Source organism: Diplotaxodon limnothrissa, linkage group LG11 (assembly GCF_057381915.1).
Source record: "Diplotaxodon limnothrissa isolate DT_005_m linkage group LG11, D_limnothrissa_male_GT1.1, whole genome shotgun sequence".
NCBI classification, from domain to species: Eukaryota; Metazoa; Chordata; class Actinopteri; order Cichliformes; family Cichlidae; genus Diplotaxodon; species Diplotaxodon limnothrissa.
The window spans coordinates 31803227-31829525 of record NC_140606.1 but is presented as its reverse complement, the minus strand read 5'-3'; the positions used below and the strand labels follow the sequence as shown (position 1 = coordinate 31829525).

At 41.7% G+C, this 26299-nt stretch overlaps 2 protein-coding genes across 3 annotated transcripts in view; one reads left to right on the top strand and one right to left on the bottom strand.

Annotated features, from left to right (window-relative positions):
• Nucleotides 1-23410, top strand: part of kmt2bb (lysine (K)-specific methyltransferase 2Bb) — a 28960-nt gene extending 5550 nt beyond the window's left edge. For both annotated transcript variants that reach the window (XM_085366633.1, XM_085366632.1), the window contains exons 4-36: nt 96-277; nt 464-583; nt 769-955; nt 1276-1507; nt 1603-1670; nt 1747-1992; nt 2153-2259; nt 2547-2690; nt 3227-3340; nt 3512-3658; nt 3736-3828; nt 3906-4023; nt 4111-4224; nt 4429-4613; nt 5601-5702; nt 9157-9267; nt 9398-9474; nt 10905-11119; nt 11205-11308; nt 11437-11574; nt 11713-11871; nt 11997-12114; nt 12221-12299; nt 12406-12566; nt 12674-12832; nt 12929-15962; nt 16738-16838; nt 17005-17139; nt 17243-17495; nt 18020-18127; nt 18357-18440; nt 20792-20921; nt 21040-23410. In XM_085366633.1, coding sequence (XP_085222759.1) covers nt 96-277; nt 464-583; nt 769-955; nt 1276-1507; nt 1603-1670; nt 1747-1992; nt 2153-2259; nt 2547-2690; nt 3227-3340; nt 3512-3658; nt 3736-3828; nt 3906-4023; nt 4111-4224; nt 4429-4613; nt 5601-5702; nt 9157-9267; nt 9398-9474; nt 10905-11119; nt 11205-11308; nt 11437-11574; nt 11713-11871; nt 11997-12114; nt 12221-12299; nt 12406-12566; nt 12674-12832; nt 12929-15962; nt 16738-16838; nt 17005-17139; nt 17243-17495; nt 18020-18127; nt 18357-18440; nt 20792-20921; nt 21040-21315 — 7601 coding nt within the window. In that variant the 3' untranslated portion in view covers nt 21316-23410. The remainder of the gene's footprint in view (nt 1-95; nt 278-463; nt 584-768; nt 956-1275; nt 1508-1602; nt 1671-1746; nt 1993-2152; nt 2260-2546; nt 2691-3226; nt 3341-3511; nt 3659-3735; nt 3829-3905; nt 4024-4110; nt 4225-4428; nt 4614-5600; nt 5703-9156; nt 9268-9397; nt 9475-10904; nt 11120-11204; nt 11309-11436; nt 11575-11712; nt 11872-11996; nt 12115-12220; nt 12300-12405; nt 12567-12673; nt 12833-12928; nt 15963-16737; nt 16839-17004; nt 17140-17242; nt 17496-18019; nt 18128-18356; nt 18441-20791; nt 20922-21039) is intronic.
• A 311-nt stretch (nt 23411-23721) lies between these two features.
• Nucleotides 23722-26021, bottom strand: igflr1 (IGF-like family receptor 1). The gene is made up of 7 exons (XM_085365827.1): nt 25919-26021; nt 25648-25846; nt 25394-25421; nt 25110-25185; nt 24938-25018; nt 24600-24692; nt 23722-24424 (listed from the first exon to the last, which is right to left on the bottom strand). Exons 1-7 carry the CDS (start codon nt 26019-26021, stop codon nt 24099-24101), a joined length of 906 nt encoding a protein of 301 aa, XP_085221953.1. The 3' UTR covers nt 23722-24098.
• Nucleotides 26022-26299: the final 278 nt, after the last annotated feature.

Below are 26299 nucleotides of genomic sequence, written 5' to 3'. Positions count from 1 at the left end.
ATACTAATGTTAAGCAACTTTCGATTCATCACTTACACAATCGTGCAAACAAGACTATACCATAGACCTGAAAATGGCTTGTATTGCTTCCACAGGAGAGTTGCAGTCAGTACAGAACTCAGGCAGATGTGGGGGCATTTCTCTTGGGTCTGTGGAGAAGGGAGTACCACAAAGAGCACGACTCACTGGTGCAAATAAAAGAATGTTCAATCTCCTCAGGAAAGCCAAGGTTCAGCTTATTAAAATTGACCAGCAGAAACAGCTTAAGTCGTCTGGGGTAAGGTCACCGTCACCACAAGCGTGTTTTCAATTCATTGTATACATTGACTGTTTGTTAGTAGCTTAACCTGGCTTAATAACATGTCATAGAGGAAGAACACATCATATAAACACAGTTGTTTTGAGTGATACATTATGGATCAGTGTTTTGTTTTTTTTTAATCTTTTCAAATTAACCTTGCAGCTGTTATCTGGCCCGGTTGGAGCCAGGTCTCAAGATATGACCTCTAAAAGACAAAGGAGGAAGCAGAGGGTGCAGCTTCATTCTGACGTTCCAGTCAAGACAGAACCGCCTCAAGTACAAGTAAGAAATCAATAGGCTCGAGGGGAGCGAGCATTGATCTCACTAAAAATCTTGTTTCTGTCTGTGGTTGTACCAAGCGGATAAAAAAAAACCCTTTTGTTGAGCTGAAATTGAACAATAATATAAACAGGGAAGCTCATCCCGTGTAAACTAAAGCCTCATGACACTTTTATTTCCTTCCTCAGCCGCAAGTCATCTCCCCACTGTGCCAGGAGTTCCGTAGAGCAGGAGGTCCACGTATCAAGCACGTGTGCCGTGCTGCATCCGTGGTCCTCGGGCAGCCACGTGCCATGGTACCAGATGATATTCCCAGACTTAGTGCCTTGCCACTGCATGAAAGATCTGGCATTTCCCCATCAGCGGTCACTAAAGGTAGATATGACCAATGACATTACACTGCTTGTCTGAACAGTTCCTATAAACAAATTTGTTTCCTAACTCAAACATAAGTAACGCTATCTAACTTCCAGCAATCAGTTGTACAACTGATTAGTTTTTATTTGATATTCACTGTAACCAGACTTTCCTTGATCATTTATATATTTAGTGCCTCATCATTGCATCTTTACTATTTTTATCTATACCGCTGCTGTTTGATGTAGCTGAGAATGCATTTGGGAAAGAGAACAAGAGCTGCTGTTCAGATAATCGTGCATTATTTTCCCATTCTTATTGCATTTTTGTTCTTGCAGATGTTGGTTCTCCATCTGAATCTGACAGTCCTGGGCTGTCAGATCCAAAGGTCACCAAGGTCAAGAAACCATCAAATTTTGTAAAGCGGAAAGGACTTGGACCGTTTGGGTACCGATCTAGAAGGTGTGGCGTATGCAAAGGCTGCAACCACGAAGATGATTGTGGCAAGTGCATTAACTGCCTGGACAAACCCAAGTTTGGTGGTCCCAATACCAAGCGGCAGTGTTGTGTGTAAGTTATGTTTGGTAGTTTTTGTGGCACATAGGACAATGTGGTGAATTCTGATTTATTCTAAAAATTTGTATTTATTTTATTTTAATTACAAGGTATAAGAGATGTGACCAAATTGAGGAGAGGAAAGCACGCAGATTAAGTGGGAGAACGGCACCTAAAGGTAATTTTTCCCCTTCTGTGCACACTTCATGTTGTAGTAGTTCTTACATATCAGTGTCACCACTGTTTTCTTTTAGGTTCCTCTAAGCGAAGGCGATCCTCTCTCAGTGGGGGTCATTCAAGTAACGACGAAGGGAATGACTCACCGTCTGGTCTCCAGAGTGACGGCCACAGTCCATCATTGAGAAAGCAGCCGAAGCGTGTTGTTAAACCCCGTGTCTATTTTGACCTGGTGGATTACGACTCAGATCTAGATGATAAAGCTCTCTCGAGCTCTGCCTCACCAGCAAGGAGAAGAGGTGTCGGACCCCGTTTCAGTCAAGGTAAATTAATACTCAGCGACTGCTTGACACAGTCTAGTTGCTTGTTTTGTTTTTTAAGAATAGCAAGTAGCTGTGTAGTCATTTAAGTTTGGATATTGTGTACTATTATGATTACAAAGCCTGTAATAAAGTAAATTGTTTTTTCCATGATGTTCTCAAGACTTTGTGTCGCTGGAAGGATTCTTGGGAGACATATCAGATGATGAGGTCAGGCATCGAAAGTCCAGTTCTCACCGTGTGCCGTCAGCTCGACGTAAACCTGAGAAGGTGGGTAATTCTGGATTTAATTGGTGCTTAAACTGTACTTAACTTATATAATGGAAATTTGTGGCAATTGTATAGAAGTATATTGATGTTTGGCCAACAAGGACAAAAAAATGTCCAGCTCTGGCACGCTGTGCTTAACATCACACTCGTTACTGTTACTGATCAAACAAACCAGACGTTTCTGCACAAACTGTCTCAGGATTTTCTTACATTCCCTTTCTTTTGCTAATTTAATGCAGTGAATTTTAGCAATCAGCAGTTTAATTAACTATTATGCATGTCTGTAGGTTGCGGTGGTCTCTCAGGGTCTCCAGTCTCAGGGTCCTTTGGAGCAGACTCCTCCCAGTGTCCTGGCTGCATTGGCCCATGGATTTGAGCAGCGAACTGTCGAATCTTCTAAACCTACTCACAAAATCAGGGTTGATTTTAAGGTAGGGTTTTTTTGTTTGTTTTGTCTTTGTTTCATATATTCCTAAATTCCAGAGTTGTATTCCCTGTCGGAAAGTAATAACTAGAGTTATGTATTTGGAGACATACTTGGTTTCTTATTTGCCTTCCTCAAATATTATTTACTCCACAGAAGATGTACACACAGCTAACACCTGTAATAATTTAAAATGCATTTCATGTTTTCACGTTAGTATAATGTTTTGCCCAGCAGGGGTCGGTGTTAATCTAAGTTCCCACATGTGCAGCGTTCCATACATCATTCATTAGAGTTTTGTTCCTTCTGATCTGTCGAATTATTTTTTTAATCTATGAATGAAAGTTTTACATGTGTGAAAATGCAAATTACAACTTGCATTAAATTTAATACACAAAGTTAATCCACAGTTCAATCAACAACATAGTGTAAATATCTATATGGGCATTGATTAATGGAAAGAGTAGGGTAATGGTAACTACTGTGAAAATCTTTAATTTTTTTAAATTTATTTATCTTTTTCAATTTTTGTCTCATTTTCAGGAGGACTGTGCTTTGGAGAATGTCTGGAATATGAGTGGATTAAGTATACTGACCTCTGCGCCTCCCATGCCACCCTATGTCTGCTTCCTTTGTGCCAGTAAAGGGCAACATGAGGTAACTGATAATTTCTACTCAATTTTAATTTAAATATTCAGTCTCCTGCTTACCACCTTGTATTTTCAACAAGTTTAGATAAACATTAAACACTACATGATTCAGATATCAAAGTGTCCTTTTTTGTTATTTACATGTTCTTTTTTTTTTCCTCTGACCCTCATTTTACAGATGCTGTATTGCCAAGTGTGCTGTGAACCTTTCCACAAATTTTGCCTTGAGCCAGCGGAGCGCCCCTCAGAGGAGAACAAAGAAAACTGGTGCTGCAGACGCTGCAAGTTTTGCCATGTGTGCGGAAGGAAAAACAGGCTCTCAAAGGTTAAAACATTTTATTTGTCTTGTTTAGCTTTCTTATTGGTATGTACTTAATCTGTTTGCTTCCATGTCTTCCTCAGCCTTTATTAGAGTGTGAACGATGCCAGAACTGCTATCATGCCTCCTGTTTGGGACCAAACTACCCAAAACAAAACAAGAAGAGGAAAGCCTGGGTAGGTTACTCAAAAAAACACAATTTTAGGGATATTTACTACAACCTGCCGATTTCTCATAGTAATATTTTGTGCAGGTGTGTATGACATGCACTAGGTGCAAAAGTTGTGGCGTCACACCAGGGAAGAGTTGGGACACTGAGTGGAACCATGACAAAGGACTATGTCCAGATTGTTCAAAACTCTATGACCAGGGTGAGGCGACAGTTTAACCTTAACAATAAGTTTATCATTTGGTGAATTTTCAGCTTCTTTAACTTGTCTGAATGTCTCTTTTTTTAGGTAACTACTGTCCAATCTGCTTCAAGTGTTATGAGGACAATGACTATGATAGTCAAATGATGCAGTGTGGCACCTGCAACCATTGGGTTCATGCCAAGTGTGAGGATCTAACAGGTGATTTTTATTATTGACTCTGTAAACATTGATGGTATACAGTTTTGAAGCTTCTTAATACTGGAACAGCATTATCAAACTTAAATGTTATCTGCTACTGTCAGCTGAGCATGAATATTTTTCTTAGATTGCATTTGTGAATTTTGATTATGAGTGGATTTCTCTGCCTCCATCCAAAATATCTCTCCTGTAAAATAATTTCAGATGAGCTGTATGAGATCCTGTCCAGCCTGCCAGAGAGTGTAGTGTATTCATGTCGACCATGTAGTGTGACCCAACCCAGTGCCTGGAGAGAGCTTCTCTACATTGAGCTCAGGGCTGGGGTGGAGAAGGTGCTAGCATGCTTGCTTTCATCCACCCTCACCCAGCACCTTGTTACCTGCTCACAGGTAGGAGACTTTGCTTCTATTTTTATTAGTGATGCAATGATTGACTTGCCAGGGACTGGAATCGGATGATTTTCGGTGTTCTCAACACCAACCGGTGACCAGCCTGATATATGTGCCGTTATGAGCTGGTCCATTTCATGCATGCACAACATGCACAAGTACTCATGCACCCACTCACAGCCATATGTTAACATGTTGTGAGTAAAGTTTGGTAAAGTAACCTGCAAGGGAAAGCACTACGAAAACTTTTGCCGAAAACTTAATCAGATGCTTAACTCAAACTTATCCAGCTGAACATGGACATTTTTACAGAAGCTAACAAAAGAAAAGTGGTAAAGATAACTAAAGCTTAAAGAAGCCTTGGCATGAGCAAAAGATCAAAGCAGTTACAGGAAAACTTATGGAGACAAGTGAAAAAGAAAAAAGAATCAATGTCCTGTTATCTGTTGAAGTTCTACACATACTGGAAAATGATGCAAGTCCCTGACTCGTTTTTGTTTGTTTTTTTGTTATATGAATCTGCTGCACTTGCTTTTGTTTGCTAAAGGTAAGGTGAAATATGTCAGTTAAAGGTGGGTGCACAGAAACACGTTTTCATGTATGTGTTCCTCTTTACAGCAGTAGAGCACTTTATTTTCAGTTGTTAAAGTGAGAGAAGTTCCTGTAACTTACTGCATATTGGGATAAATTGTGAAGTTTAATAAGTTGTTTTTTTTTTATTATGAACATAAAATACATGATTCTTGTTTGTATATGCTGTCAATTGTAGTTCTTAGAAAAAAAATCATAACCAGGAAAAATCGGTATAGGCTGGTCACATATTGCAGTCGGTTCATCTCTAATTTTTATGACTCAAATGTTGGTTTTTATGCTACATATCATTGAATATAGCTAACAAAATATTTCCGTTTACTGTATTATTATTATTTTATTTTAGTAAACCACTCAAATTGCATGATGTTTAATTTTCTTCGACTTCTGTTGTAGTGTGAAAGATCGGTCGACCCTGAGAGTGGCATAGAAGGAAAGCCAGCCTGTGACCTCCGAGCTGTAGGAAAGAAGTTTGACAAAGGCCTTTATACTACACTGGTGAGTACACGGCCCCTTATTTAATGTCACATAATCAGCTCAAGTAGATTAACTGGTATAAAACATTGTGCTTCCATTTAAACATTAGGTCTGTACCATCATAGTAAAAATGATGATCATGATCGTTCAGTTTTTATTGCAAATTGTAAACCGAACATTGCTTTCACATTTTCATATATGTACGAAAATATAAGTGAAAGTTAAATCGGTCTTCCTTATTCTCCTTATGTTTTTCACTCCTTTCTTTATACCTGTATGATGTATGCAAATAAAACAGTGCAAGTTTTGCCACTTTTGATAAAGAATTGCTCGAGCTCGACCTGTGTTTGTCTAATATGTTGACCATTTTCATGAAGCCTTCGTTGACGGACGTGGGTTACTGACCTGGTAGCCTGGCTGCCCCTGGGTGGGTCTGGGACGGGCGTGGGGTTCTGGGGGTGCTCCATCTCTGGGCTGGGCCCCTGGCTGGGCCTTGGGGGCTTGGGTCCTGGTTGGTGTGTTGCCGGGGTTGTGGGTGTATGGGGGCCCAGCCCTGGCGCAGGGTGCCGCCAGTGCATCGAGCCACCTGGGGGGCTCTTCAACTGTTCGGGGAGGCTGTTACATCTTGCAGGGGGTCTCCTCTCTTCAGGAACTCACTCTGCAGGAGAGGGAGATACAGGAGAGGTGGAGGAAGATCTCAGCCTGGGTGTCTATTGTCTTGTGTAATCTGGAAGATGAGTGGATGATGGGGTGGGTGCCGGTTTCTCTGTGGTGGGGTCGGGTGGGCTGTCCCGGTCTCTTTGGGGCCAGGCGGCGCTGCCGAACTGGGCCCCGGTCCTAATGGGCCTGGGCCCCCTTTCCCTGGCAGGTTGCAGAGTATGGGGGTGCCTACTGGGGTCAGCGGGGGAGCTGGCCCCAGGGAGGGGTCATTTGCCCCTCCCTTCTTTGCCTCCCCATCTCCAGCTGCCTCCCTCTTCCCGCTCCACCACAATCACCCAAACGTGCAGGGCCTTGCTACCCCCATCCCCCGTCCCCTTCTGGCTGCCTGTGCCTCAATTTTATCTCACAACTTAGACATTCACATTACTCACACCCATTACACATACATATAGGATCTTGGGGGTGGGCACGATACACGGAATCCAAATTACCATCAGGGTGTATACCTCACCCCTGGCGTCGTTGCCCACCTCTCAATTTTAAATACACGTAGACATTGAGGGCTAGCAGGAGGGGCTATGTGCTTACCTGCTGCTCTCTGGCAGGTAGCTCCATGCCCTCCTGGGTTTTAAATGCACCTTAGAACACACATGCATCAACACTACATTATGAGCGGGCGGAGGGAGGTTCGGAGTCTTCACACACGCCCGTTCTCTGCAGCCTGCTGGAGCGGGGGGGGGGCTAGGAGGAGGAGTTGGCCGTCCGACTGGGGTCTGGAATGTGGGGCCTCCCTGCTGCTGCCGAGTCGGGGCGGTCTGCTTCTCTCCACCCCAGGGAAAAGGGTAACACCTGGGTCTGGGTGCAGTTTCCCCCTCCAGGGGCAAGGGTACCTTGACCTGGGGTATAGAGTACGCTTGGGAAGTGTGATCGTGTGTACAGTGTCTCTTTGTGTCTGTCTCCACGTTGGGTGAGTGTTGAGTAATTGCATGCGAGAGCATGAGGGTGGGAATGGATGTTTGTATCTGTGTGTGCCTGTTTGTCTGTGTCTATATGTCAGGTTGGGTATCAGACGCCACCTCTCTGGGGACATCTCAGGCCCTCCAAGGTATGGAGGCTTATCTCCCCCTACCACCACTTTCCCTGCCAGTGGCAGACGCCCTCAGACATCGGTGCATTGGTGGGTCTTTGTGTCCGGGGGTGGGCGTCCAGGTACACACCGGCTCACTCCTTGGTGGCTGCTTGTCGGGGTCTGGAGCCTGGGGCTCGCTCGGGCCCCTTCAGGGGTGGGGTGCCCTCGGCCTCTCGGCCTGGGGCTCGGTCACTCTGGCACAGCTGGCTGAGCTCACGGGCACGTCACTGCAACCCCCCCTGGCTTCTGCTCCGCAGGGCTCTCCTCAGCTCTTTCTGGGACAGTGGCGCGGCTGCCCCTCTGTTGGTCTTCCTTGGTCTCTTGTGTTTTGAGGGCCTCTGGATGTCTGGAGTTTTGATCTCATGCCCTGCTTCATGCCCTTGAGGACGGGGCTGTGGCTCCCCCACACCCTCTAGCAGATCATTACATGAAGGAACCTTTTAATACAAGCGCGTTCATGCTGACAGTTGTACACACGGGTGCTCACACACACACAAACGACACACGCTGTGCGCTGTCGATCTTGCGTGCTGCACAATAATGTTTAATATTTAGTATTTACTGTTATATTCCCATATATCATCGTGATGTTGTTTATTATGTTGCTCTTTTTTTTTCTTCTGCTTGTTTTCTTTTTTCTTTCTCAACATGTGATCCAGGTGATTGATATATGTATTTTTTTTCTGCTTATTTTGTTGGTTTTTGTTTTTTGCCCTTTATCCCCGTCCCTCTTCCCCGCTGTTTTTCTTTCCCTCTTTCTTTCTCCCCTTTCTTTACCCCAGTCAAATCTGTCCCGTATTTAGCAAGTAAAAATAAAATAAAATAAACAATAAAAGGTGAATCAAATAGACCATTACGGCAAGGCTGGGATGGTCAATTTGGTAAAGTAAATCTGTTGGGCATCTTTCTTCGCCTTTAGACAATAATTCTGATGGCAAAAGAGCCAAACGGGACAGGCAAAAAAAAAAAAAAGAAACGCTTCATTTGCTTTTGCATTTTAATTAGCAAAACATGCATTTTAAATATTGCTCAATTTAATTGTGTAATGCCAAAATTGTCGTCTAGATTCAAATTCAATGAATGTACAGCCCTATTATGTGATATAGAATGGTACAGTGGTCCCTCACTATAACGCAGTTCACCTTTCGGTCTCGCTGTTTGGCAGATTTTTTTGGTGCAATTTTGCATGCTTTTTTTTTGTGTTTGTTTGTTTTTTACAGCGCATTGTGTTCTGCGTTCTGATTGGCTGTAGACTATTGTCAATCAATATCGTGCCGTGTGTCATCCTGTAATGTCGATGAAACGTTTTGCACCATCAAAGGAAACCGCAGGTGCCTTTGGTTTTATTCTGTAATACTGGACTTTTTTTTCTACAAAGGATTGAACTTTGAGGGTGTTTAAACAAGAGAGATAAGTGTAAAATGTTCAAGCCTGTCAGAGAAAAGTGTATAAAGTGTGTAGTCACGGCATTTAAAGCCATAAAACATCTATAATAATTGTAAAACATAAAGGTGACTACTTTGTGGATTTCACATATCGGTTATGGTTATTTTTAGAACGTAACTACCGCGATAAACGAGGGACTACTGTAGTTACATTCTTTTGTTGGAAATGCAGCTGCCCTATCAGCACAAGATTGAACATCTCAAGGACACCAAAATATTTTTTCTTTCTTTTTTTTAATAGAAAATGTTCCATGAGGATGTGGTCCAGGTGGTGCGAAAGAGGCTAGAGCAAGAAGAAGATCTTCCAGAGGAGCGGAGACCTACTGCCTTGGCACGATCCTACTACTTAAAGGTGCTGTATGGCTGAAAACACAAAGTCTCCTGAAGTTATGCATGATTGGCTTTAAGCATGATTTATCTTTTTGTTTGTTTGTTTTCAGTTTTATAACATTTATAATTATTGAGTGATTTTTCTCTTTTAGCTGCTCGAGGAGGTATTTAATTGGTTCAACAGCCAAGACCCAAAGGTGTGGGACCCTTGTACCAAAGACTTGCCAGTGTGAGTATTACATTTTTAACATTTTATAAGTTTAAGAAATACTCCATTAAAGTTATGTACCTAGATAGTGTTGAAGTACACCGATTTCACTGATTATTTTAATGGTAGTGATCAGGCGGAGACTCTTACTTCCAAAATCAGACATCTTTTTATTTGCGCTTTACAATAAAATACAGATGCATCCGGAGACCTAGCCTACTTCCGCTACGTCTAGCGAGGTCTGGCTCACAACTGGAAATCAACACAATCTTATGGGTTCGGTGTCCCGCCCATTGTACCGTCCCCTTCAGCTGTCCTGCCTCCGGTCTTCCCCACCTCAGCACTACAAACAAAATCCTAAATTTACACGTAGCTCTCTAATCTTCGCTACCTACAGTGAAAATATAAAAACACGAGTCCATAATCACATTTCCCTCAAGCACCCCTTTTCACAATAGATACAACAGAAATGAGCACATCTGTGTAAAGCATCACTATAACTAACTATAAAATTAGCTAAAGTCATGTCTCCTTACAGTAAAATACAAAACAAAAAACAAACAGTTTAGATTTACTATATTAGAAGTACAGACTTCACTGTTGATTAGATATTATTAATCCCTCGGATGGGTTCCTCCGGGAAATTCAGTTTCCGGTAGCACTGCACCAACAGAAGTTGCAGAATATGAGCAGAAATATACCATATATACACATATATAAATACAGAGACCTATATAAATACAGAGTATATAATAGGGATAAATAGGAATAGGAATACCAGGGAATTGCACATTTCAACTATTGTGAATAGGAATGTAGGAATATCCTACAACCACTGAGGGTTTTTTTTAACCAAAACTGAAATCTTTGATTTTTTTTTTTAATCAATATGTCCACCTTTCTTTGATGGCATACTTTGTCAGCATCTTCACTGCTAGTGTTGCACAGCAGAAAGACAATCTGTCTTTGGTCAGAAAATATGTCTCTACTCGGGCGGTGCTCTTGGCTAGAGATGGTGCATTTTTCTTTCTTTCTTCATAAAATGATCCAAACGTCTTCTGTTAGATTCATGTCAAGTGATTGGATCATAGTCTTTCAGTTCTTTTACATGTATGTCCAACCCTGTGAAATGTCTGGTGTTCATTTAATAACTGTCTGGAAATCACAGCTCTGCTAAATTTGTTTCAATGACAATAGGTTTTCTAACTTCATCGCTAGAGTATTTGCTTTAGTTTCTAATTTTGAGGCTTTATTATTAGTTTAAGCCTGCAGTTATTGAGATACAAGACATTATATAGAACTGTAAATATTTTAAGTGTTAAATATTTTTATCAAGTAGGTAAATTTATGTGGGTTTCTTCACTTCTGATGCATGCTGTATAATGAAAAGGGAAAGCACCATTCTGTTTTTGTGCTGCTTCAATTTTTGAACTTCTGAACTCTCTCTTCAGGGGGATGTTGTCCCAGGCTGTTCATCCTCCTACAACAGAGCATGTTTATGCTCAGTGGCAGGAGAGAGAGGATCTTTCATCTAGAACTCCACTGGGACTCCTGCAGGAAGACAATGGACAAAGCTTGGATATAAAGGAAGAAGAGGCTCTTTCTCCAATGTCTAGGGAATCTTCAAGCCTGAACCATTTTAAAAGCAGCAGACTCAAATTCAAAGGTGACGGATTTAGTTTATGAGAAAATGTTCTTTTTTTTCTGTTTTTTCTCTTCCACTAAATATTTACTTTTGTGTGTTTACTTAGGAAAAAGAGGTCGGCTTTCAAAAGCTGATCTAGACACTGGATGGTCTAAAGATGATGAGAGACAGTGCTCTTTGTGTCAAAAATATGGAGACCTCAAATCGAATGTAAATAATTCCCAAAACATTAAAATTGAGTGGTTCACAGAAGAATGCAAACACAATTCACTTATTTTTGTAAATTCTCCATTCTCTTTGATTAATTTCATGTTGGATTGTGTTGTTTCCTTTCTCAGGAAGCAGGCAGGTTACTGTATTTGGGCCAGAATGAATGGGCTCATGTCAACTGCTGCCTGTGGTCTGCAGAAGTTTTTGAAGAGGACAATGGCTCTCTGCTGCATGTACACAGCGCTGTCACAAGGGGACGTTTGATGGTTAGTTGTTATCACCCTGATAAACTGAAAATTGCTTAAAATCTGTAGAGTTGAACCAGATCAGTCTTTTTATTGTAATTACGTTAACCCAAACTTTATTCTTCACTCTTCACTGTCATTAACCCCAATCGTCTTCAGCGATGTGAACGTTGCAATCAGTCGGGTGCCACTGTGGGCTGCTGTCTGACATCTTGTCAAAGCAACTACCACTTCATGTGCGCCCGCTCCCGTCAGTGTGTCTTCCAGGATGATAAAAAGGTCTACTGCTATAAACACCGACATCTCATCAGTGGCAGGGTAAATTCTCCTCTCCCACCTCGCCTCTTTCAGGATTTAAACAAGTTTGAAGTACATTTTAAAAAAAAGAAAAAAGAATATTTTTATTTAAACCCTAATTTTAGTTATGTACCTTTGTTTTACAGATGATAACTGGTCAGGAATTTGAAGTAAACCGCAGAGTGTATGTTGATTTTGAGGGGATCAGTCTCCGCAGAAAGTTCTTGACTGGGTTGGAGCCAGACCTTATCAACGTGATGATCGGTAAGCTGTTTTGTTTTAGTTGGTTGCTTGTTTGGGCCCTTAAAGGTGTTCATTAGAATCTGCTTTTGTTAAACTCAGAATTGGTCTCCACATTGTTACGGCACAGGTTCCCTACAGATTGAAAATCTAGGTGTGCTGACAGAACTTTCAGCGAACAAAGGAAAATTGTTTCCTGTTGGTTTTCAGTGAGTTGTATATTCTGCTTTTAACATTAATTATACTTGATAACACTTGATTATATAAAGAAATTATATTTGCAACATTGAATGAATTTCCCTCTTCCATAATAAGGTGTTCTCGGTGGTATTGGAGTACGGTTAACCCATTGCGGCGGTGCAAATACACATGTACAGTCCGAGAGGTCCGGCCAATTGTCCCAGAGAAGCCAGTTGAGGAGATGCCGAACCAGGGAGATAATCACACCATTGCTCACAGCCCCCGTCCAATACCTGGTGTGTTGATTTGTTTGTTTGTTTTGGGGGTTTTCTTTACTTCTGAAAACTAGATTGCCTTAACAAGTGATTCGCTGTATTCATAAATCATTTCTATCACTCTTCAGTATCAAAAACTCAAGACACTTATATATCAGAGTGCCACCCCACAATGGAGGAAACCTCGATTCCAGGTATCCACCCAAAGTCAGATCACGGTGCAAGGCCAAAGATTCCCCAACCCAGGAGACCAGCTGGAGGAATGTCAAGACCTCTGCCTTCCCCAGGTATGATAGAAATTGTAACCTGTTCTTATTTAGAAACATAATAAATAAGCCATCACAGAATGTAAATATAACTGATTATTTCTGTTTTCCTCTTAGGAGTAGCCCAGCCCCACCACATACTGACCATTAGTGATCTAGAAGAGACTCGAGGAGTTCGTCGCCACGGCCCACACTCACAGACAACAGGTCTGCGCAGTCACAGGTCCCCCCCTCCTCTGGGTCCTGTAACTGGACCAGTCACTCTCCGCACTGGAAAAAATTCCCTCCCTACCTCCCCCTTGTTCCCACTTGGTGCAACAGACAGCCTGATAAATTCTACGTCATCCCGCCCAGTTGGAAGTAGAGGTTCTTCCTCTGTACGATCCTCTGGGAATACAGCCCACTGTAACTCGTTATTCTTTCCCCAGTCTCCCTGGCAGGAAGGTGCTGGAAATTTTCCCTCTCAAAGTCTACCCTTCTCTTCACCTGTACAACATTTACCCAGAAGTCGACTGTCGTTTGATCTAAGCCAGTCGGACTCAGTCGAGGTGCCACACAACTTCTTAGCTTCACCAGAGCCAGAGGATGTCTCTCCAGCAAATGGTACATCACCCCAGGAGGACTTGGACCAACAGAAAGATGAAGAAGAGTTTCCCTACAGTTCATTCCACAAGGACCCCAACTTGAGTCTGGGCCAAGAGATGCGGACAGAACTTGAAATTGAAGAAACCCTCTTAAATGAGGGGGTGGCAATGAATTGTGGGGAGCAAATAGTGGTGGAAGGTGATGATCAAGAGGAATTTTGGGGAGCAGCCCAAGAAGTACAGAAGAAGAAGACCCTTGTTGCCAGTTTGCCACGGTCTGCAGCCTCAGCCAGGGATGACCTGGGTAACACATCCTCAGATGAAGATATGGAGCACTATTTTGACTTCTCTCGCACAATAGTCAGCTGCCCGGGATCAAAAGATCACTCGAAGTCTCCATCCTCGCCTTCCTCTCGACCTATGGCTCAACTGGATGGGGTAGATGACGGCACAGAGAGTGATGCAAGTATAGCAACCAGTGATGATGCTCAAAATGTTAACAGTCAAACTCAGATACAAGCCAAAAAACTAAATGATAAAAATCTTCCTGACTTTGAAACCGCTAGCAGCACACAACCTTCCAAAGAATCATCTGATGATAAGCGAACAGATTCTTCTCCAGTCACGATTTCAGAAGCCACAAAAGATCCCGCTGATGGTTCAACCCAAGATGCACCTAAATCTTTTGATACCAGTCAAACCTCTGAAACCCCTTTAGTAAACCAAGAGCCCATGCTTTCTTCTCCAGTTGATAACATTCTGCCTAACCTAACTACAAATGTGCCTGAAATCCCATATTCAGAGGGGTTATTGCCAGGTTCCAGTTCAGGGTTGTCCTCTGAAACACCTCTTCTTCTTGAGAGATGTGACACTAACCCACAGTTCACCGAAATGCTTCCCGTGCTGCAAGACACACCACTTGAGACCCCCGAACCTTGTAAAGCCCTGAACTCATCACCTGACTGCAGCAGGTTTATATCACCAGCTGAGGGGGCTAGTGTGTTGATGAATGACTTATCATCTACTGCAACAGAGGCCCCAGTAGCAGGTTCTGCTGATAACAGTCAATGCTCTCTGTTGAGTCTTCTTCAGTCTTCCCCTTTAATGTCAACAGATGTACCAAACCCCTCTCAAGGACTAGTAGACCCTCTCCAGATGTATTCTTTGCCTACTTTCAGTCAGCCTCCCTTAACAAGTATTACATTGCAACCAGTGACCGCTGTACAAGAGTCAACAACTTTACCGTCCCTGGAACCTGCTAAACTGACAACTCTTAGTCCCGTTGGAGATATGACACAGACACTACTAAATGTCGTGCCTCAGAATGATCCAAGCTTATCAGCTACTGTTTCTCTACCGGTGTATGCCACACAAACACAGCCACTAGGCTCTACAGCTGTCAGCATTGTTTCCTCCTCTGCAGCAATATCGCCTCTGTCTGGACTGTCAACACACTGTTCAGCTGCTCCCACACAGGTACAAACCACCTCAGCTCCGATGATCCTAAATGGTTACAGTTCTTCTGTCCAGAAGGAAGCTACAGCTGGCCATACAATCTCCATCAATTTCGCTACACCCAGGCCAACTATCGAACCTCAGCAACCAGTGGTACCCCAGGCATTACCGGGTCATGCCATTCTTACTGTGAAGGAGGTGGGAGGTCCAAATGTAGACCCTACACCACATGTACTACTGGTGAACCGCCTTGGGCAGATCTTTGTGAAAAACCCTGAAAGCAACACTTTCCAGCTGCCTACTCCCAACTCCCCATCCTACAACTGTGTCACTCAGATTGCTAGCCTTTTGCAGAGCAACGCACTGTCAGCCACACTAGCTGCAGCTGGTAATATGACTGCACCACCATCTGTGGCCAATGTGACGACAGTACCTCCTCCACTAGTCACGCCTGCAGTTCAGAATCCATCTGCTGTCACACAGCTGCTCACACACAAAAACAATGACACAATGGTAATGTCCAATGTGAAGAAATCAAGAAAAACTTCAAAAACACCAAAAGATGAAACTGCTCCAGATTCAAGAAAACCAAAGAAGAAGAAGGATTCCAGCGCGTCAAAGAAATCTAAGTCCTCCACGGCCTCAGGGCAGCCTGCTCTGCCATCTGAGAATCCTCCCATGAGTCCTGCTGAAAGTGCCCAAGCAATTATTAATCAAGCAATGGCGAGTAACTACACCCCCAAGTGGAGTGGGCTTCGAACAATGAGCCCTTCCTCACTAGTTTTGCCACCCGGCCTGTTAATTGAACCAGATCCTCCAGAGTCACCCCGCTCTCCATCACCACAACCTAAACCAGTTCCCCCACCCCGCCCTCGCACCCATGTCCGCATGAAAAGAGTGTCTTCACTTTCAGACCGCATCGTCACAAAGAAATCTAAGGTTGACTTCCTGCAACCAGAGCCCGTCATCGAGGATGAGGAGCGTCGCAAACCAGCTTTTCCAAGCATCTCCAGCAGGGCCTCAGGAGTCCGAATCAAGACCCCCACAGTGAAAGGAGTACTGAACTTGGACGAGTTAAAAGAGGAGCATCTAAGTGATTCTGATAGCTCAGGGTAAGTTTTTACCTATCTGAATTCATTTTTTTAGCTGCCCTGCTGGTTATTGTGTCAGTGATCATTTAGGCTGACAAAAGAAAGAAAAATTCACGTAGTCAAGCAATTGGTGGCTATTGGCTATTGGTGGTATATGTTTCCATTACTCAACGAATTGATGTCTTTTCGATTTTTAAATACAGTCCACTTCAAAGAAGTTGGAACGTTGTGTAAAATGTAAATAAAGCATTTCAGTGACTTTTTTAAATTATTTCAGTCCATTGCTTAACTGAAAAAAAGTACAAAGGAGTCATGAAATGTTCATTGTTTTACACAGGCTCATTCTGAATTCTTTGCCACCAGCATGTTTGAAATATCTGGGACAGCAGTGAGTTTATCACTGTGCCGCGTCACCTGTTCTTTGAAGTAGCGTTTGGAAACTGAGACCACATTGCTGTAGTTTTGAAAGTGAAATGTTTTCACAATCTTGCTTGATACCGTATTTCAGCAGCCCAAAGACAAAACCTACAAATCCTGTATACCTTATGCAGTATTTTATTCAGCTTTAAAGGGTGCCTTCGTAGATGTGCAATTTACCCACGCAGTTAGTACTAATGAGGCCTTGTACTATCTCAAATTATGGCTTTCATGGAGTTTGTGGATAATAGGTCTGATGATTGTTCTTCTCTCTCATAGAAAAACAATGATTTTGCGTCAGAGAGCCTGAGAAACAAATATTTATGTATATGAAGTCATTTTTAAAAACAAAATAATTGTTTCCACTTGCTTTTCCCAGATCAGAGCCTTGGAGTTTCATGTCTGTGAGTGAACAAGGCAAACAGCAGGCCTGGGAACCAGTGGGACACAGCACACTGACTGACTGGAAGAAATATTCTGGTATTCTTGAGTTAAAACTGTGTAATTTCAAGAGTTTAAAAATACCAGCCACATTTAATATATCACTGATTAATGAATGGTACCTTTTCGCTTCTGCGTCCTTTAAATGTGTTGAATTGTTTAAGAACAATGTGAAAAAGGAGCTCTACGGATTGTGTTTTGTTAGGCGCTGCTTCTGCCTCAGATGACGAACCACCTCCATCTGATGATGAGGGATGTCCAACGAATAGAGACCAGCCACACTTACGATTCGAGATAACCAGCGATGACGGCTTTAGTGTAGAGGCAGACACCATTGAAGGTAAGGCCAGTGTTACATTTTAAAAAATTAGCATCGTAATGTTCTCGTTTTTTATGCTCATTGCTTTGTGCTAATCCCATCTAATTGTCAACTCTTCCTTCAGTGGCTTGGAAAGCAGTCACAGATGGGGTGCAGGAGGCTCGAGCAATTGCAAGGTTGAGGCCACTGACGTTTCAGTGGCTCAGCGGTCCCCGTATGCTGGGTCTGGTCCATGACGCATTAGTGTTCTTGCTGGAGCAGCTTGAAGGAGCTCACCGTTGCCAGCGCCATAGTTTCCGTTTCTTCAAACAGTTCAGCCAGGAGGATGATCTGCCCGTCAACCCCAGTGGCTGTGCCCGTTCGGAGCTTTACCTTAGGTATGTTTGCCCTTTAGCCTTTTTTCCGTTAGTACCTGCTTGTGACTTGAGGCAGTACAACTCGGCTTGACTCATTTTCCATTACAGTTGAGCAGCACCAATGTGCGTGGGGTTGTTATAGCAACACGCCCGGCCCTCCTGTGGCGTCATTTGTATGCAACACAAACGCTACAACAAAGATGGATGTCAAGGCGATGCAATTCCTGCTGCTCAGCCTGTGGCTTTTAATTAGACCACCATGGTGTTGTTTCTGTGCCATTTCCCTCATCGCCGGGTTTCAAAAATGGCGGTTTTGATTTTTGGAAGAAGAATCCAAACTCAGGGTACCAGTACTATCAATTAGGTGGGTGACAGTACCAGGTACTGGTACTGTCACTTCAATTGACAGTACTGGTACTGTCACCTCATGTAAAGCCACCCAGAGTAGGTACTAATGGAAAAGGGTTGTTGGATTCATCCTGGAGAGAGTGAGTCAGAAAGATATAACTCTTCTAGAACTAACAGCAGTTTATTTGCTCCAACAGGAAGTCTACATTTGATATGTTCAACTTCCTGGCTTCTCAGCACAGACAGCTTCCTGACATTGGGCCTTACGACGATGAGGAAGACGAGGTTCTTTTGAAGTCCACGAGGTCAGGCTTTAGTTTATATTTCCTGGATTGTAATGCCATATTAGGACTTTCAAACCGCTTTTCTCTGAAATATGTTGTGCAGCTTCATATTGTAACTGCACACCACTTTTTTTTTCAAAACTAAAATATACTTTTTCATAAATATATTGACTATTGTCATTTTTTTTAGTATGTTGCAAAACAGTGGTGTTGAAGTTTTGGGTCAATTAATTTCTGCTCCCTTTATCAGACGAGCCACCAGTTTGGAGTTGCCCATGGCCATGCGCTTCAGACATCTGAAAAAGACTTCCAAGGAGGCAGTAGGAGTGTACAGGCGAGTTACATTTGCAATTCATCATTGCTACATGAAATAGTAAAATGCATTGCTATACGATGCTTAAAATACTCAGTTGACAACATCATAGTTTTAAGGCTTTTAAAGTTCATAGCCTTGGCTGCAAAAGCCACAAATATTTAAAAAAAACCTCAGAATTGGTTTCACTTCTTAATCTTAATGCCAGCATCATGGCATTTAAGTTCCTGTTGCATGTAATGAACTCAGAGCTCTAACTGTGTCATCTTCCATCTCTTTAAAACCAACACAGGATATGACTTGTCTCTCTTTGGAATCTTTTATCATTTTCACACTTTGGTTTGATTCCAAAGAATTGCCTATTTATAAGATTAACAGAGAAAACCAAAGCATTCCCTGTCAAGAGCAGCGTGAGCAGGAGGATTCAAAACTGAAAAAAGCATCCTTCAGTGATGTTCAATGAATATTCAGCATTGAAGTCCAGTTTGTTTTATTTTGTTCCAGTATGGATGACTCTTTAAAACATTTTCTGTTCAGTTTACCTGTCTAAGTTTAATATGTATGACTATTTTTTACAGTGTAGTATAGAATTGTATCTGTGATCATGTTAATGGAAAAACAAGTTGGAGAAAACATTTTAGCCTTTAGCTCTACCAGAGGTTTCTGTATATTAAAAAGGAGTTTTTCTTTCCCCCTGTCACCAAGTGGGGTTTCCTCTCTATTATTGTAGGGTCTTTTCCTTACAATATAAAGCTCTTACCATCCTGTGGTGATGAGAACCACATGACTTAAATGGCATTAGCTTTCATAAAACAAGGGTGATACATAGATAGTCATTTGAATGCAAGTAACAGCTCTTTGGCAGTAATGTGTCATTATTGCTAGCCAGACAACAGAGTCACACAAAACCATTATTCCACACAATGAATCATAGCTAGCATACATGCACAACAATTCTGCTTTTGCTAACAGCTGTTCAAACATCTGTTTCATGTTAATCCTAGTGAGGCTGAAGAAAAAGCAGCTGTTGGGAAATGAAACAGTGCCTTGGCCAGACATTACGGAAACAGCCTGTTCAACGAGAGCTTTTTTAAAAAACTACAAAAACATTCCCACTCTTTGTTTATACTTTGGCCGCATTTAACACGTTTTGCAAGTACTTCTGCAAGACATTGGCTGCACTGTGACCTCACTCAATTTCTAAGAAAGAAGGTCTTGTTAAACAGAAAACTTTTTTTTCACTGCACAATACAGCTTTGTCACTCTGCAATGTCACTGCTACCCAGGAAGCACAAAAGGAGAAGTGGTGGGGGTGGGGGCAATCCTGAGAAAAGTGTCAAAATCTAGTGACAAAGAGCATGTAGGGTAGAGCAGGGCGATATGACCAAAATATTTATCACGATATACATTAGAAAATTTGCGATAACAATAACATATCCTCAGCATAACCATGTATAATATCCACAGAGGTTATACACACACAATACGGTAATATTATGTTAAAGCACAGTACGTATCACTCCACGAGGCTCCTGACTATGATAGCCATAATGCTCCGACAATCCATCAAGCGGTGCGGATTCGTAGCTCAGCAAAGTCGTACTAAAACATTTGATAGATTTTCGAGCGCCGTGTAGCACATAAAATCGTTTCGAGGTCAGTAAACACAACCAGAATTCATACATAAGGCACACGGGGTTATAAGGGGCACTGTTGATTTTTAGAAAGATCAAAGGATTGATTTTAAGTGTACCGTATTTTCCAAAAATATGGGATTTTTTTGGGAATCAAACGAAGTGTGGAAATGATAAGATTCCAAAGAGAGACAAGTCATATCCTGTGTTGGTTTTAAAGAGACACACGATGAAACAATGAGATGTCTGAGTTCATCACATGCAACAGGAACTTGCCTCCGGTGCATCCACTGGAGTTTGAATTTGTGTGAATGTTAGATAGAAAGTACTTAAGTAGACAAAGCATAGAGAAAAGTGCTTGTAAGAATGTATGTGAATTGGTGAATGAGGCACATAATGTGCTTTGAGTGCTTGAGTAGCAAAAGCTATATAAGAGCTGGTCCATTTACCATTTATATTAAAATAAGACAAAAAAAAACCCCAATAAAATGAAAAAACATCAAAGTGGCTGAATTTGGGTATATATTTTGGGTATAGCCCTAGCTCCTGTATTTACCATGTTAGTGCTTGTGTGCCAACATTCATGCAAAGGTAAAAGATTGTAAACTAAAAAAGGGGACACATTAAAGTTTGGCCTGTATCAGCAATATAATATACAAATGTGTTATTGTATAGATTTTTTTAAATATCTTCCTATTGCTTTACAATCAGTTTTCATCTTGATAACACTTCCTGTAGGTCTGCTATCCACGGCCGTGGTCTTTTCTGCAAGAGGAACATTGAAGCAGGAGAGATGGTTATCGAATACGCGGGCATCGTCATTCGCTCCGTGCTCACTGATAAAAGGGAGAAGTACTATGATGGGAAGGTTTGTGCATCTTCATCATTGTCATTCTAGTTTTGGTCAGGTATTTCATAGCAACTGGCGGTTCATGCTGAGAGATTTCATGAAAAACACCAACAGGTTTCATTTCTGCTCCCTGCAGGGTATCGGTTGTTACATGTTCCGCATCGATGACTTCGACGTAGTGGATGCGACTATGCATGGCAACGCGGCGAGGTTTATCAACCACTCATGTGAACCTAACTGCTACTCTCGAGTGATCAACGTGGAAGGTCGGAAGCACATCGTCATCTTCGCTCTTAGGAAAATCTACAGGGGGGAGGAGCTCACCTACGACTACAAGTTCCCCATCGAAGACGCCAGCAACAAACTCAACTGTAACTGTGGGGCCCGGAGATGTCGTCGTTTCCTCAACTAAGAAATCTCTTGGATACAAAAAGGGGGAGGATCCTGTTTACTAGTAAGCCTTAAATTGTGGTGACACTGGATTGGGGCTTGAGGAGGCTGCGGTCAGTCTGCCCAGCAGGGGGATTAAGCCACTATGAGACTGGCCAGAAACATGGCTAGTGAGAAGTGAGGACATTTTTTGTTTTTTTTTGTTTTTGGGGGGGGGGGTCAAGCGGAAGAGGATGAGAACCAGCACAAAAAACAAACTTTGCAGAGTTTCTTGCCTCACAGTGTACTAAAAGGTATGGCTCCCCGAATAATGTAATTGCAGCTGTAATTAAATCAGAGGAAGTAGTTTTGGGTGCTCGTGACAACTGGAGATTTCAAAGTGTGGAGAGTTTCTGGATTTGAGCAGATAACCTCAGATCAAGCCTTATCTGTCACATTACATTACAGCTCCATCCCTGTAGTTGTGAAGTCAGTTCTCAAGCCATACATCACCCAGACCTTTATTTGTACGATTCAGTACTTCTTATGTTAACGCTTTCCCTTTTTTTTTCCTTTTTCTGTCTTTTTTGTGAATAACAGAAAATCAAAACAAAAACATGGTGCTAAGCTTTTTAAAAGCTTTGTCTTTAGTTGGACTAAGATGTCTTGCGAATCAGGAATTGTTTAGCTCTTTCTTTACCCTGCTGAGATCTTAAATTTATGCACTCTTATAAGTCCTCCTGTTGTTATCTTTAAAATCTCACATTCAAAACCTGCTATTCGTCACCCACTTTCTTCCTGTCTTGAGTGTAAAATTAGTGTCTGGTTTCAGAGCAGAAAAACAGTGTCATAGAAACGTCCTCTTGGTATTTTTTTTTTCTTTCTTTCTTTGGTTGTTTTTTTTTTTCATGTAAAGTGTATGTAGCAAAACACTACCCAAGCCAAAATTGAAGATTTCCTTCCTTTTTCTTTCTTTCTTTCTTTTTTTAAAAATATATATATTTTAATACTCTCATGGCAGATGCTCATCGTTACCTATTGCAATAAGACTTTGCTGCCCTGCAGTTGCACATAATTACCCATCAAACATCCAAATTATCTTCATCTTCGTGAAATCTTCTGCAGTTTCTCTTGATCAGGGAGGGCACTGGTGTAAGGCATTGCTACTGAGCATGTACATTGAGCTCCTGCACCGCGATGGTCGAGAAGACAGTGTAGGTGCGTGACTTTTCTAGGTATTGCTGCCTTTAAAATAATGATTGTTGTAGGTGGATGTTCAGTGGTGTCATTGGTGAGGCTAATTGAATTCACACACTGTTCAAATTGGTAGTTATATTTATTCATGTTTTGATTTCTATTTTAAATGGTTAAAGGTTGTGCTTTGTATAAATTGGTGGCGGTCTAGTGAACCCCCCCTTCCCCTTTCCCCTTTCCCATATGTATGCTTTGTTTACACATCATGTCTTTTGTTTCACTAACTTACTTGAATTTTTTTTCTCTCTTTGGGGCAGTTGTGGTGTGCGATTAAGCCTTTATGACAGATTGTTCTAAAGCAGGTATTTTTAAAGAATCTTTATTTTATTTTACTTTTATTTTTTTTTTATGTAGATTACTGATGGTCTTAGAATCAGCCACAGGAGTAAAGTGAGCACTGTTTGCCTACTCAAGCCCATAATTATGTTTTCCAAAATTATGTCATGTTTTGTCTTTTATCACCCACCCACCCCTCCCCCCACCTTGCATGTCCAATCACTGGGATGGAGCCCAGGTTAACTTGTGTCAATCACCTAGCTGATAACAAGAGCAGAGTCACTCCCAACTCCTTGCAAGGATTCTACCTCAGCTGTTTAGACAGATGTTTGGGAATACTGATGCAAAAAGAGAGGATGATGATTAAAAAAAAATAGCTTGGTTTTAATATCCAGGTGTGTGTGTGTGTGTGTGTATTTGGAAATGTTTGTCATTTCTATGTATGTGTGCGTGCGTGCGTGCCATGAAGGATGCAAGGCACTAGTCAAAACCTGAAGTTATCATGACCATCTCGCCCAGAATCTGTTAAGAAAGCTGTATGTTCTATATACACATATATATAAATATACATATAAATATATATATAGTAGGGTTATTTTAACGTAAGTGTAAAAGACATCAAAATGAGAAAATATGTGCTCTTTAAATTTACGTCTTTGTTACCATGTACAAATAAACCCTGAGTTTGTAAATATTTGTATACATATTTCTAAACCTGTTTAATTTTTCTATGCACTTTTTTTATTTATAATGTTATTTGCTTAATAAAGATGTTAAGATGTTTGATGAAATGACTGAGTGAATGATTTTATTTGCATAGGTCAATAGTATTATAAAGGCAACAACAATTGGAAACAGATTAACATTTAAAAAAAACATTACTCATTTGTTCTATTTTGACAAGAATACTGTCGCGGTAAATATGATGGTGGGGAAAACAGGAACTGTGGAATTTTGGTTGAGTTCACTGGAGGAAAAGGCATCTCGTTAGCTGGATGGGTAAAGATAAAGCCTGGCTAAAATTCTGATTCTGTGCTTTGTCCTTCATGCACGTGTTAAGCAGTTTATATGGGATACAGCAGTCGAGGTTAAATGTTTTCCAGGAGGTAGGTAATAATACATTAATTATTCAAACGTAATAACAAATGAAGCTGCAAATATGGAAGAAGCTATTTAATTTTTTATGGAATGCTTGACTTCCCCCGTCATCAACTTGGACGCATAAGGCATGCCTTTTATCGCTCCGCTTCTCTCCGTGCTCGTAGCAGCCTTTTTGGGAGTCGGGCTAAACAGTCGCTACACTTCAGTCTTATTTGTTTTAAGTTTTGCAAGAGCAGCTATGGCGTCATTACGCTCCATTTGTTTGAGCAGTTTAGCCAGGTGCCCTACAGTCCAGTCGGGGTTCTTGCAGGTCACCCCCTCCAGCACAGCTTTTAGGGGGCTTTTGCTGTCCTTCATAGAGTAGGTGTAAGTAATCCAGGTGGAGGGGAAGGCGCAGTGCGACGCCAGATGTTTTGTGCTCTTTCTTACATGGCTCTCTGGATCCAGCAAAATCACCAGCTCTTCCAAAACATCCAAGTTGTCCAGCACGGTCTGTAGAGGTGCAGACAGGATGTCTGCACCTGCATTTTGAAAGGGGAAAAAGAGCATCAATGAATGATGTCAGTAGGTTAATGAAACAGACTTTCATTCGTCAACAGGAACACAAAATGGCAGTTTCCGCCCACTTTTATCCCTCACTAGACCGTGGTTTGGATAGGCGTTGTATATTTTGAGATAACATTAAGTTCGACTCACAAAGTATGTCCTCTACGTCACTGCCATTAGATGAACCTGTCAGGGGGGCGAATCCGTCATTTATATATGAGGGTTGCCTGCAAAAAGCCTTTGCTGTTTACATAAGGCAGAGGAGAGAGAGTGTCAGAATCATATTCACCAGCTTGAAGCTAGAGGGTATTTTAAAGTTATTTTAAAATAACCCTACTATATTGGTTGTAAAATTACATTCTGTAACATTTTATGGCAACTTCTCTTTATAAACCCAGTGGTCAGCTTTTATTTCGTTTCTTAAGTTCCCAAGACCTTGATGTGTGCACATCTGTTTATCTTCGATCGTCTAGTTTCGGTATACATACCTCTTTTCCGTTTAAGACCAAACACATAAGCAGACAAGGCAACGAGCACAATGGAAATTAAAATGGCTAATGGTACTGCCCCTGCAGACACAGGAAAAAGTCAAGGTTACATTTAAATGTAACTGTCAAGAAAGGTGTCTCAGGTGTACAGTGAAGTGCACGCGTAACTTACAGGCTGCCCTTGACACATTGTGAGAACGTGATGGTGGTGAGGTTGGTGTCAAGTTAGGTCCTTGATATGCCAGAGTCTGGAATGAAAACAGAATGGATGTTTTGGCTGTTGCTGATGAGGAAGAAACTCCTTCTTAACCAGCTCTCCACAAATATCTTCTGTTGCTTCTTTCTGTTGTGTTTCATATTTTTAGTACCACTACTGCCACAGACAGGCAACCCCTATATATTTATTTATTACTGGTAAAATTTACAATTTACACTAAATGCAAAAAGCCTACTCACTGTGACAGGGAAATCTGTTGTCGGGATTCTGCAGAAAAACAGAAAAGGGGTGGGGAGGAATGAAAGTCTGTAGATAAAACAGCGAGAGTTTTAAGAGGAAAGCGCTCTTATTGTGCCTGCTTATTAAGCCGTAAAAGAGATAGTGAAACACACACACACACACACTTTGATGAAAATCCCCTGCGGTTCAGAGAGACCATCACATCCCCTCAGCTGTTTACCTGTTTCTCACAGTGATGTGCTTGTTGTCTTACCTTTGCGTAACAGGCACCTTGCCGCAAACGGTGTCAGCTGTTGTGTTGCAAGGTCTCTCAGTCTGAAACGGACACAGGCTACAGAGTGTGCAGTGGAAGCTGCTGCCATTGTTAAAAGTGTTTGTCTTGCACGGTTTTGTTGGTGCCTCGTGTCGCCCTCCGTCATCATCAAACCCACAGTTGGGGGTAATTTCATGACCTACATGAATAATAATATAATATAATATAATATAATATAATATAATATAATATAATATAATATTTGACCTACCTGGCTTTATAGGGGTTTTCGCACACGGGATGCATGTTTGTTGCGCCTTATCCCAGATGGTTGTTAGATCGTGGCATTTTACTGAGTGTCCAGTGTTACTCATCGTTACTGAACTGAGCTTTAGAGCAAAGATTCTGTCTCTATAACAGCCCCATAGCACCACCCCTTCTTCTACATAAGTGCGGTTAGAGTTCCGTAGTACATGTCATCGTTTCTTCTTTCTCGCTGACCCAAATGTTCTGATATGCTTTTGTTTGTTTGTTTGTTCTTTTAATGAAAGCTGGTCAAATGTTAGACCAGTTTAATATGCAAGCAAGGGACAAATCATACAAACTATTTCGGAGCGAAATCGAAATATTTAAACTCACTCCGTTATTGGGC

What these genes read in the sequence shown, in the direction of transcription:
- igflr1 (XM_085365827.1), bottom strand. Translation starts at nt 26,021, where the DNA reads ATGAGTAACACTGGACACTCAGTAAAATGCCACGATCTAACAACCATC. An exon ending in CAATGTGTCAAGGGCAGCCT is followed by an intron (nt 25,019 to 25,109) that starts GTAAGTTACGCG and finishes CTGTGTCTGCAG; the next exon opens with GGGCAGTACCATTAGCCATT. An exon ending in TGGTCTTAAACGGAAAAGAG is followed by an intron (nt 24,693 to 24,937) that starts GTATGTATACCG and finishes TTATGTAAACAG; the next exon opens with CAAAGGCTTTTTGCAGGCAA.